This window comes from Carcharodon carcharias, chromosome 2, assembly GCF_017639515.1.
Source record: "Carcharodon carcharias isolate sCarCar2 chromosome 2, sCarCar2.pri, whole genome shotgun sequence".
Classification (NCBI taxonomy): domain Eukaryota; kingdom Metazoa; phylum Chordata; class Chondrichthyes; order Lamniformes; family Lamnidae; genus Carcharodon; species Carcharodon carcharias.
This window is the reverse complement of record NC_054468.1, coordinates 136,268,420-136,281,261: the sequence shown is the minus strand read 5'-3', so window position 1 is coordinate 136,281,261 and position 12,842 is coordinate 136,268,420. Positions and strand designations below refer to the sequence as shown.

The window sequence follows — 12,842 nt, the reverse complement described above, 5'->3', positions numbered from 1 at the left end:
GTTCACTGATGATTGCACAGTGATCAGTGTCATTCAATGCTGCAGAGATACTGAAGCAGTCCATGTCCATATGCAGCAAGACCCAGCGAAAATCAGCTTTGGCAGATAAGTGACAGGAAATGACCAGCTCCTACAAGAGAGAAACCATCTCCCCTAACGTTCAATGCTATTACCGTGCTGGAATCCCCCACTATCAACATCCTGGGGGTTACCATTGACCAGAAGTTTAACTGGACCAGCCATGTAAGTACTGTGGCTACAATAGCAGGACAGAGGCTAGGAATCGTGTAATGAGTATCTCACCTCCTGACTCTGCAAACACTGCCCACCATCTACAAGGCACAAGTTAGGAGTGTGATGGAATAATCCCCACTTGCCTGGATTAGTGTGGCTCCAACAAGAAGTGTAATGCCATCCAGGAAAAAGCAATTTACTTGATTGGCACCTCATGCACCACCTTAACATTCAGTCCCTCCACCACTGGTGTGCAGTGGCAGCAGTAAGTACCATCTACAAGGTGCCCTGCAACAACTTGCCAAGGTTCTTAGCAGCATCTTCCATCCCACGACCTCTGTCACCCAGAACAAGAGTAGGCTATGCATGGGAACACTGCCACCTGCTAGTTCCCCTCCAAGTCACTCACCATCCTGAGTTGGAAATATATCGCCATTCATTCACTGTCGTTGGGTCAAAATCCTGGAACTTCCTATCCCAACAGCACTGTGGATGTACCTACACCACAGGGACTGCAGCGGTTCAAGAAGGCGGCTCACCACCGCCTTCTCAAAGGCAACTAGGGATGGGCAATAAATGCTGGCCTAGCCAGCGATGCCCACATCCTGTGAATGAATTTAAAAAAAAGTGACCAAAAACTTGGCCAGTATAGCCAAATTCAATAATGTACTTATGCAACAATGTCTCACAAGCACTTTGCAGCATGAGTCAGTAGGTACTTCCTTCTAGCCTAGGGGCACTGAGGACGATTGTAACCATACAACTGCTGCACTGTCAAGAGATCAGCTAATCCTGAACAGAGGTGTGGGTCAACCTTGTATTAATATTTTGAGGGATTTGTCTAATTGCTGAGCTGTACAATCCCCCGATGTGGGACAGATGATTATCATAATTTATGGTTTTATTTAGTGCGTAATGTACCTTCAAGAATAATACTAGTTAGGGAAGATCACATGATCTGTAGTAACCAATAGGACACAGCGCGGGCTACCTCAGGAGTCAGTGTAGAGATAGAGTTGGAGTTGAAAGCACATATGTAGTTGCTGCTGAATATATTGTAAATAAACTTAAAAGTTTCCCCCCAAGAAATGCCTGCAGATCAACTCTAATATTAATAGTACAACTTGGCCACCCTACAATAGTAACCTGCTTCAAAAATTGTTGCCTTCATTTGTTTGCTGCAGATCTTATATCAATGGTTTTGAACTGAGCCTGTACATTCTCTATTTAGGCCCAGAGATCTGCATTAAACTTGCAGGAAGAGTTGGAGAAGTTGAGAGCAGCTGGGGACAATGTCACCTTTGATGGAGAGGATATTGTTCAACTAAAGGTAGTCTTGATGCATCTTTTAGTGTCTGCTCTACATGTGTACCCTCTAATGTATCTTATTATCCCTGCAAAAAGAGTTAGTTACCAGTGCCACCTGTTGAATATGCCTCGAAATGTTACTTGCAGCAGTTCAAACAGAAGGTCCAACACCACCACCTCAGGGCAACTAGTGATGGGCAGTCAGTGGGCCTTGTTAGTGTCGCCCATATTCTGAGAATGAATAATACAATAAAAACTTTGTTAAGTTTGCAAATTTCTGCCTCATCTGGTAGCAGCACACTGAGCAAAATAATTAGCCACTATGTCATAGCTTTGCAGTGACCCACCATGTAGAAGTGTGCTTCGTGAAAGATTGCCAGGGTCTTTTTATCAACATATTGATCAAAGCTCTCTGACATGTAAATGTGGTGTATTTGTAAGTCATGACAAAGTTAGAAAGCTCATTATTTTTATTTCAGATTTTCAGCATCTGTGGTATTTTGCTTTGGTTTTGCTAAATATATGACCTTGCAGTTTAGTCTTGAGGCTAATAATCTGTTTTTCCTGTTATTGTTTGGGTACTCAACAAGAGAGAATCTAACCATCTCCCCTTGACATTACCATTGCTGAATCCCCCACTGTCAACATCCTGGGGGTTACCTTTGACCAGAAAATGAACTGGGCCAGCCATATAAATGCTGTGGTTACATGAGCAGGTCAGAGGCTGGGAATTGTGAGGTGAGTAACTCACCTCCTGACTTCCCAAAGCAGCAATGTGTACCATCTTCAAGATGCACTGCGTTAACTCACCAGTGGTCCTTCAACAGCACCTTTTAAGTCTTGACCTCTAAGACCTAGAAGGACAAGAGCTGAAACACATGGGAACACCACCACCTGCATATTCCCCTCCAAGTCACACACCGTCCTGACTTGGAACTAAATCGCTGTTCCTTCATTGTCACTGGGTGAAGATCCTTGGGCCCCCTTCCTGACAGCACTGTGGGTGTACCTACACCACATAGACTGCAATGGTTGAAGAAGGTGGCTCAGCACCGCCTTCTCAAGGGCAGTGAGGGATGGGCCACAATTGCTGGCCTAGCCACACCCACATAGAATCACAGAATCACACAGATTCGGCCCATTGAGTGCACTGACACGTGAGAAACACCTGACCTACCTACCTAATCCCATTTACCAGCACTTGGCCCATAGCCTTGAATGTTATGACGTGCCAAGTGATCATCCAGGTGCATTTTAAAGGATGTGAGGCAACCCAGCTCCACCACCCTCCCAGGCAGCGAATTCCAGATCGTCACTGCCCTGTGGGTAAAAAAAGTTTTTCCTCCCATCCCCCCAAACCTCCTGCCCCTCACCTTGAACTTGTGTCCCCTTGTGACTGACCCTTCAACTAAGGGGAACAGCTGCTCCTTATCCACCCTGTCCATGCCCCTCATAATCTTGTACACCTCGATCAGGTCACCTCTCAGTCTTCTCTGCTCCAACGAAAACAACCCAAGTCTATCCAACCTCTCTTCATAACTTAAATGTTTCATCCCAATCAACATCCTGGTGAACCTCCTTTGCACCTTGTCCAGTGCAATCACATCCTTCCTATAATGTGGCGACCAGAACTGCACACACTACTCCAGCTGTGGTCTCATCAAGGTTCTATACAACTCCAACATGACTTTCCTACTTTTGTAATCTATGCCTCGATTGATAAAGGCAAATGTCCCATATGCCTTTTTCACCACCCCACTACTATGCCCCTCCGCTTTCAGAGATCTATGGACACACACGCCAAGGTCCCTTTGTTCCTCAGAACTTCCTAGTGTCATGCCGTTCATTGAATACTTCCTTGTCAAATTACTCCTTCCAAAGTATATCACCTCACACTTTTTGGGTTAAATTCCATATGCCACTTATCTGTCCATTTGACCATCTCGTCCATATCTTCCTGTAGCCCAAGATGCTCAACCTCACTGTTAACCACCCAGCTAATCTTTGTGTCATCCGCAAGCTTACTAATCCTACCTCCCACATAGTCATCTATGTCATTTACATAAATGATGAATAATAGGGGACCCAGCACAGATCCCTGTGGTACGCCACATCCTGTGAATGAATTTTAAGAAAACATTCTAGCTATTGCTATTTGCTGTTTGAGTTTTGTTTGTTCTTCTCTCTGTGTGAGTTGAGGGGTTGAGGTTGTTTTCTTAATGGAACAGAGACCCATTTGAATTGAACCTTTTATTGTCACACTTAAGGGAGGAAATGAAGACCTTATATCTTCATAATGGTGCAGAAAATATTTACTAGAATGGTTAATTTACTAGGGCTGAGGGACTTTAGTTATGTAGAGAGACTGAAGAAGCTGGGGTTGTTCTTAAAGCAGAGCAACTTAAAAGGAGATTTGAAGGAGGTGTTTAAAATCATGAATGGTCTTGATAGAATAAATAAGGAAAGCTGCAGAAGAGTTAGTAACCAGAGGACACCAATTTAAGCTGATTGGCAAAATGTGACATGAAGAAACAGTTTTTACACAATGATTTGTTGTAATTTGGAATACACTGACTTAGAGTGGTGAAAACAGATTTAATAATGAATTTTCAAAAGAGAATTGGATAAGTACTTGATGTGAAGCATTTATTGGGCTATGAGGAAGATCAAGTGAAGTGGGATTAATTGTATAGCTGTACAATTGAGTCAGCATAGGTACCATGGGCCAAATGGCTTTCTTCTGTGCTGTACCATCCTACGATTGTGAAGCATCATCCACAGTTACAGTCACCTGGTCATACCAACTGCAGAAGTTGCAGTGTGACATGAAGCTCAATTTGAAAACATGACCTTGAAGTTAAAATTAAAGCGTCGTTTCGGGGTGTTCTCTGTTCCCATTGTTTTCTCTGCTACCCTGACACCACTGGCCCCTGCCAAGGGAACAGCTGCATGAATTCCTGTAGTCCTCCAGTATCTTAGTTCAGTATATCATGCCAGGGAAGGCATGTCACATTCATAACTTCAAACCTGGACTGTGCTTGTAGGGAAGCTTGTGAAACTTATTCTTTTTATTCTTTTGAAAATGGACCATAACGCTGTGACTAAAATGGCTGCTAAAGATCAGGGGACTTTTTGCAATTTCTGCCTCAAACCTTCTGGAAAGTTCCTGCTCGAATAACCACTGGTGAGGGCCTCCCCCTTGATTGGACACACCCAGACTATTTCCACTTAAATGTGAAGTTTGCATCTGCTGATTGTTCAAGTCACCCGAAACTCAAAATCAATAGACCTTCAGACTCCTTGTCCCCAAGTCAGTGTGTAACAAAAGAGAGCTGATGAGACCAGCTATCCATAAGTTAAGTGTAAAAGACCACCATCTATCTCCTATTGTGTAATGGTGGCATTGGACTTCCAAACCATTCTGGTTGGACAGTACCAGTATTGGTCATGTGACCAAAACTGGCTTGAGATAAGTTTTTATCTAAAGACCCAAAAAGACTTGGGCAGTCTGCAGGAAGCACAGCAACACACAACAGCTGCAGAAAAGGGCAGTGCCATTTTTGCGTTTAAGCACAGGAGGCTGTAAACTCTAAAAAGCCATGCAGCCAAATTATTTCTCTCAAGAGTCCACCAGTACAGAACTTGACTTCCTGATAAGGCAGCCACAAGGAACCAACTTCATGGTTTGCAGAAAACCCATCTCATTGAGGAATCCTGCAATAATCCTGACATTTTATTACAGCTAAATTAAAGCAGCTAAACTACAACTTTAGTGGAAAAGACTCCTTTCTTTACCAGGCCTGCAGCACCTGCTACCTTCCAAGTAGAGCCAAAAATATGAACTATGAACTATTCTTTCATTTACCATTATAAAAGTGCACTATTCTCTTTAATGGTATCTTTCTTGAGTGTGCATGAGTGATGTAGCGATCAGACTTTTAGGGTGAATGCTTGAATAAATAATCTTTATTTAAATCTACAAAGTCTGCTGCTGATTCTTTAAATTGACACATACTAAAGGGGGCTTAGAAACAGACGTATCTACCTGTACAAAAAAAAACACTGATTACGGACAGGATAGGGAATTGGGGCTTTCACTTTATGCCCATGTCATGCCCATGACAAGTGGTACTCTTCAGTGAGTGTTGATAGAGCTGTTCTGCTAAAGGGGGCTCATAGTCAAGCTCACTCTTGTTCTTGTATAATGTCCACACATCTACAGGCATTGGAAACATAGAAACAGGAGGAGGCCATTCAGCCCGTCAAGCCTCTTTCACCATTCAATTAGTTCGAACAGTATCTCAGCATTGCAGCAAAGAAAAGATTGAAGAGTTGGGGAGCCATTTTTGCTTTACGCTCCTGGTTACTTCAAGGGCATCAGACACCTCACCACAGGCACAAGCATGTCCAACCGCACTATCATGCAATAGTTGCAGGATTTTAACATTTTCCACTAAAGATACCTGAGATGCATTATGCTAATTGGGTGGTAGGTCAAAATCACAAACAACGCGCGATCCTCCATTATGTTGGGCGCAGCAGCACAGAGATCGCCCTGCAGAAAATTCAACTTAGCTGGGCAGGTCATGTCCCCTGCATGGATGATTACAAAATCCCCAAGCAGATCGTCTCTGGGGAACTGTCTCAGAGCAAACAATATCAAGGTGGCCAAATATAAACAATGCAAGGATGCCCTAAAAAGGAGTCTTGTTCTTATGAGCCTTATAGACTTCTGCATTGCAGACCACTTCTCTTGGGAAAACACCACAGTCGACTGGCTCACGTGGAGGCGAGCACCGAAATTGGATTAGTTTATGTCAAGGACCGTCTACGCCAAATTCGTAGCATCCGACATGCCCAGAGGAAGGCAAGAGGTGTCACAGCTGCACAAGTTCCTCCAAGCATCAGCAATGACAACATGAACTGTGGACATCCGTGCTGATCCTGCATCTTCAGTCATGAGGGAACCCACAAAAGCTGATGAAATCATTTGCAAGTTGGACATTCTGGAACAGTGAGAAGTCTACCACGATCTATATGTCAACTCACCTTTGTGCCAATGTTACTGGACAGAGGTCAATTTTTTTTTTAACCTGACTTTAGCTCACTTTTCTATCCTAACTACCTTGCCCAGAACAGGTGCTGACTCAACGATTTGAGCTAATTCAGAACAGACTAATCAACCATGGGACCTTCCTGATTTCTGTGGCTCACCACAACAGGAAATAAGTTATCCTCTGAGCCAGCTGCGAGGAAGTCTACAAAGGCATTCTTTTTAATTTAGATTTGTTTGTTTCTCTGAGGTTAAGGTTTCATAATTACTCTTCCTACTGCATACACGATATTGAGCATTGATCCTAGTTAGACATAAAAAGTTTGACAGTAACTAGTTATCAGTGCAGTGACTAGTTGAGGGTGTCAGCTGATGTCAGAGAAAGGTTCATTTTCCGGTTTAGCCTGAAAGACCATGACATTTATCAGTAAATCTTCGGGTTTATAGATGAAAAAACACTACATGCCTTTTGATGGGGCTGACAAATAAAAACTAATGCCCGAATTACTTGTCAGACTACATTACTGACATACGTTAGTCATCAGGCAATCTGTCCTGTTTGCACTCCTATACTAGGAGACTGCATAACTAGTTATTTCTGCACTCTTTCATTGTTGGAAAACTAGGGCCAGGATTTTATGGCCTCACTGTGATGTGTCTCCCCCCGACAGATGTGGTGAGCCATTTAAATCTCCATTCAGTTCTCTAGGCTGGAGGGGCTGTAAAATCCTGGCCTAGGTGATATACAGTACAGCACTAAATTGAAAAGATTCTCCTCTGGCACCTCCCTTGAGTCTAGGGAAGACTGAAAGATTATGGCCAGTGCCCCTGCAATTTCCACTCTCCCTTCAATGTCCGTGGATACATCTCATCCAGTCCTTGTCAACTTTAAGTACCGACAGTTTACCCAACACTTCCTCCTTATCAATTTTCAACCCTTCTAGTGACAGAATTTCCTCCTCTGTCACCATGGCCTGGGTAGCATCTGTTTCCTTGGTAAAGGCAGATCCAAAATATTAATTAACACCTCAGCCATGCCCCTGCCTCCATGCGTAAATCCGCTTTTTGGTCTCTAATTGGCCCTACTCCTCCTTTTACCATCCTTTTACTATTTATTTGCCTATAGAAGACTTTGGGATTCCCCTTTATGTTGGCTGCCAGTCTTTTCTTATAATCCCTCTTTGCTTCTCTTATGTGCTTCTTCGCCTCTCCTCTGAACTTCCTGTATTCTGCTTGCTTCTCAGTTGTATTTTCTACCTCTCACGTGTCACAGGCACACTTTTTCTTCTTTATCTTAATTTCTATCTCCTTTTTCATCCAGGGTGCTCTGGATTTGTTTGCCCTACCTTTCCCTTTTGACGGAATATACCTTGACTGTGCAAGAACCATTTCTTTTTTGAAGTCAACTCAGGACTGTGTTGTCTGTCCCAGTAACCAATTGCGGTTGTCCATGTTTTCATAACTCTCTGTGTGAAAAAATTCTTCAAACTCCCCGATTCTTTTTCAATTGATGAGCTCCTTGCTACTGATGTACCTTTTACTGTTTATCCCCCCAAAACCTTTTCTAATTTAGGTTTCCTCCTTAATCCATCCTTGGTGACCATCCTGGTATAATTTTCGTAAATATGTACACTTTTTATGTGCTGATATGGTTCTTATAATGGGTGACCTGGTCAGTACTTCAACTGGTGCAGATTTATATTCTATCTTTAAATTAGTACTTAAAAATGTGTTTGCAGCATTTTCTAATGGTATGGTTTATCTTTAAGGAAATTTGGAAAATGGCACATGATAGATTTCTCTTGGGATTAGATTGGCGCAGGGTTTAAAATTCTGACTATCAAGGGTTTCTATAAATTGGCTTCATAATTAAAGAGCACTTTAGGGTTTAATCATGTTTAGATATCGGTAACAAATACATTTGTGTCCATTCCTTTGTCCACTATTTAACAGATGTTAACCTGTTCATAATCTCATCTTTGTTTTCAAATCCTGTCAATGGCTCCTCACCTCTCCACGTCGCTGTAAGCTTTTCCAACTCTAAAACCCATTCTTGATTTCTCTTATCTCTTATGCACTTCCTGCCTTCATCCCACCATTGATGGTCATACCTTCAGCTCTCTCAGCTCTACGCTCTGAATTCTGTTCATAAATCTATCCTGCCTCTCCTTTAAGACCCTCCTTAACACCTGCCATTGTTACCCTCCTTCATCTCCATATCTGCTTTTTGGTTCTGTCCCTTTGAAGCACTTTGGGCAATTTTTATTTCTGTATTAAAGGCACTATAAAAATGTAGGTTGTTGCTGATAACTGCTACAATTATGAGGTTTATAAGATTATTATATTTTGGGACTGGACTTTTAAATTTAGGGTAAATGAAGATGGTTTGATTGTTAGAGATCAAAACAAGGCTTAGATTGTTTTACTGAGAAGAAGGTGCAAGATATTCACTCTTGGAGACGATGGCAGCAGTGTCCGAGTTTACAATGAGTAGACTGAGCCTCCCAAAGTCCCAGAAAGGTGTTGAAGGTACAGTTGTGCTGTAACTTGCCCATCTACTTCTAAAATGAAAGGGAGTTGAAGTCAAGGATGGCTAATTAGCATTTTTACGTAGACACAAGGCTGATGTGTTTTACACCGCCATGTAGAGGAAGCAATTTTTGAGATCAGATTACAAGCCTCCTGACAAACCAGCAAATATCATGGACAGACAGCAGTTTCTGTGTGGTCAGCCAATATAAAAGTTACTTGGCTTTGCAGGAAGGAGAGAGTCTCTAATAATAAATAGATAAAAACAAAAAAAAAACTGCGGTTGCTGGAAATCCAAAACAAAAACAGAATTACCTGGAAAAACTCAGCAGGTCTGGCAGCATCGGCGGAGAAGAAAAGAGTTGACGTTTCGAGTCCTCATGACCCTTCGACAGAACTTGAGTTCGAGTCCAAGAAGGAGTTGAAATATCAGCTTATATTTCAACTCTTTCTTGGACTGGAACTCAAGTTCTGTCGAAGGGTCATGAGGACTCGGAACGTCAACTCTTTTCTTCTCCACCGATGCTGCCAGACCTGCTGAGTTTTTCCAGGTAATTCTGTTTTTGTTTAGGAGAGAGTCTCTAGTTAGTGAGACCCATCCTGCAGCTTTCTAAGGAAGAAGAACCAGAGCAGGCTTTACAGCGGGTGGTGGATTTAAGGAACTCTCTGAAAACTGAGGAAAGGGCCTGAAGACAGTCACTCAAAGTTATTACTCGGGGAACCCATTGGAAGCTGGGAGCAACTGTGGACTGAGTGCTAAAAGGACTGTAATTCCATGTAGCTCCATGATAAGTACGAAAAGGGAATGTCACTTTCTATAAAGTGTAAGTTGCCGACAAAAAGAAAATAGCGTTTAGTCACTAATTTTTTTTAGTTATTTGTTACAATAGAAGTTTTAAGATGTGAAATATTGACATGTCATTCTTTCAGTTGTTAACTGGAAGTTCAAATTTCTTTTTAAAAGTTAATGGTCTCTACGGGGATCGTAACATAACATTAACATCATTGTCATGTTTATACTTACAGGAAAGACTCAACAAGGAAAAGGAAATGACCAAGGACTTGGGCCAAGCTGCTGCACAACTACAGCAGATGCTGAAAGCTACCCAGGAGCAGCTTAACAAGGAGAAGGAAACTGTTGAGAAGCTACAAGCACAGAGAAAAGAAAAGGTACAGTCACAAAAAGTTGATAACAGTCATCTAACTTTGGTTACTGACAGCATTTTGTCAAAAGGTTTCCCCTCTCCCCCCCCCCCACTCAATATGTGTATCATTCTCTCTTGTGTGTTGCCCCTCCCTTTCTTCTATGTTCTTTCTATAAGCCATGCCTCCTGTAAACTGTGGATCTCTCTCTTTCACATTTATCTCCCCGTGTGTTTCTCTCCTGTGTATGCAGTCTCTTCTGTAAGACGTATCTCAATTAGTACTTGCAACACTTAAAAAGGTCATTGTACCCAACAGGTCTATGGTGGTGTTTGTGCTCCACACAAGCCTCCTCCCACCGTACTTCATCTAACTCTCTTCCAATCCCATTAACACATTATTCTAATGTACACTCCTGTATATTATCTCTTTTTCTCTCTCTCTCTCTCTTTCAAGCATGCATTTTCTTTTTCAGAAATGCAGAAATGAAAGAGTGGCAGCCACGAATAACTCCGAGACTGTATTATCACAACCACTGAGCTAAACCCTCAACATTTTTTTTAAGACAAATCATTGATACTGACTTGTTTTTAAGACAGAACAGCTGCAATTTTAAGTATGACCCATTGGTCCATGGGCAACCTAAACTGACTTTACGAGTCAGTATCCCGCCAGAGACACGATTATGCCTTTTGTTGCTTGGCCGTTGGAGGCCAAAGATGGTAGCTGGAACTCCATCATTCAATTAGATCATGTCTAATCTGTATCTTAGCTCCATCTCACCACCCTGATTCCCAAACATTTAATATTTTTGGCTGAAAGAATCTTATCAATGTCAGTTTTGAAAATTTTACTTAACTGTCCTCAACAGTTCTTTGGATGAAGAGATTCCCAGATTTTCATTGGCCTTTGTGTGAAATAGGTGCTTCCCGACATCACTCCTAAATAACCTAGCTCCAATTTTAAGGTTATATAGATGTGAAGGGCCGCCCTGCAGACTTGAAAAGCTTTTGTTTGATTTGGATCTCCCTTGTGGTGCCCTAACCACATTATAGAATTTAGGTATTCCAGATGGAAATAAATGATTCAGGTGCATGGGAGTTGTTCTGGTTTTGTGTTGCATAGGGTCTTTTGAGCACATTGTAACACAGCCAAACGAGGTGGTGACTGGGCCTCACATTTTAGTAGCAAATGATGCGCATTGGGTGTCAGCTTCCCACATAAATGGAACATGAAACTGTACCCCAAAAGGTTGGCTACCATCATCCCTGGAGCTGTACCCTAACATGTTGTACAGTTGGGGCCCATGAGACTTAGCAAGGAAAAGAAAATAGCCATAGACTACAAAACTACAGCAGATGCTGAAGGCTACCCAAGAGCAACTTAACAAGCAAAAGGAAACTGTTGAGAAGCAACAAGCGCAAGTTGGGCTGTGAACATCTATCAATCTGTACTCCTTTAAGATGGACTCCTGGTGCTCTTGGTGCTATACTCCAATAAGACTCACCAGGATAGAATTTGAGAGCATTTTGTCAGTACTCGGGTGCTAACTGGCCATTCAACATCAGTGCAATAGGGCATCACACATATACCTGTGTGCATTATATATATGTATGTGTATGTTGCCAAGCAGCCTTGGAATTGCTGTAGCTGACCTACCTCTTGCTCGTGTGTTTACTGGGCTCTGTTCTTTTATAGGAAGAGGAGGGGACGGTGACAGAGGATGGTTTGAAGGAGGGGACATCCGTCTGAAGAACCTGCAGTTGCAGTGAACACTACTCAACCTTGCCAGATGCCTTACAGATATAATAGTTCTTATGCCATTCCTAAACCGTGCGCTCAGTATTGTACCGTAGTTAATTATGAATTGTGAGTGAGCTAGTCAAAATTTTGAGAAAAGTTGCAGTCATCAATTTTTTAAAAAGCTTTTATGATTTTCCTTCTCATTTTACAACACATTCCAACAGACGAGCCCTGACTGTGTCAGCGAGCTGAAGTCCAGATGTCCACCTTGTATATTAAACAAAATGACCTGAAAGCTCAGTTTACATGAAAAGGGAAGCAAATGTACTATGTGGGGGATGTACTTTGAATTGTGCAATTATTATTATTTTTTCTTCGAAGAAAAAATGAACAAGTAAGAGAAAAGGAGCAAGTGAATTTTAGGTCTTTCCATGATTTTTGTCCAGCTGTGAAGAAAACCTTAGCCAGTGACATGATTGGGTTGTCAACAGAATGAGTTTTCATGACATTCTTTATTTTCTGTTGTTTTTCTAAAGTTGTCCATATGACAAATAAAACGTTGTAACTGCTTGTTTGCTGTGTGATCTTTCCACTGGGGGAATATCAAGTGATGAATTGGACACCAGTGAGCTGTTCAAACTCATGAGATAGTGGCTTACCCAAGTGTCAACTCTTTGTGTGAATGCAGTCAGGACTATTTGGCTATGGGGTAGAGGGGTGATCTAAATTCAACTATGACCTGGTATCTATACTTGTGCACTGTCAGTAGATAGGGAAGAATTGGAAACCCTGGATTATTCCACTGTTAATGACACCAATTGTCATGACATTA

General features: G+C 42.1%; 1 protein-coding gene across 5 annotated transcripts in view; it reads left to right on the top strand.

The window, feature by feature from the left end:
- LOC121275310 (ribosome-binding protein 1-like) overlaps positions 1-12,580 on the top strand; it is a 165,213-nt gene extending 152,633 nt beyond the window's left edge. For 3 of the 5 annotated variants that reach the window (XM_041182778.1, XM_041182777.1, XM_041182776.1), the window contains 3 exons: positions 1,466-1,564; positions 10,151-10,294; positions 11,966-12,580. In XM_041182778.1, the coding sequence (XP_041038712.1) occupies positions 1,466-1,564; positions 10,151-10,294; positions 11,966-12,019 (297 nt within the window). In that variant the 3' untranslated portion in view covers positions 12,020-12,580. The remainder of the gene's footprint in view (positions 1-1,465; positions 1,565-10,150; positions 10,295-11,965) is intronic. The other 2 variants (XM_041182780.1, XM_041182779.1) reach the window with 1 other exon arrangement.
- Positions 12,581-12,842: the final 262 nt, after the last annotated feature.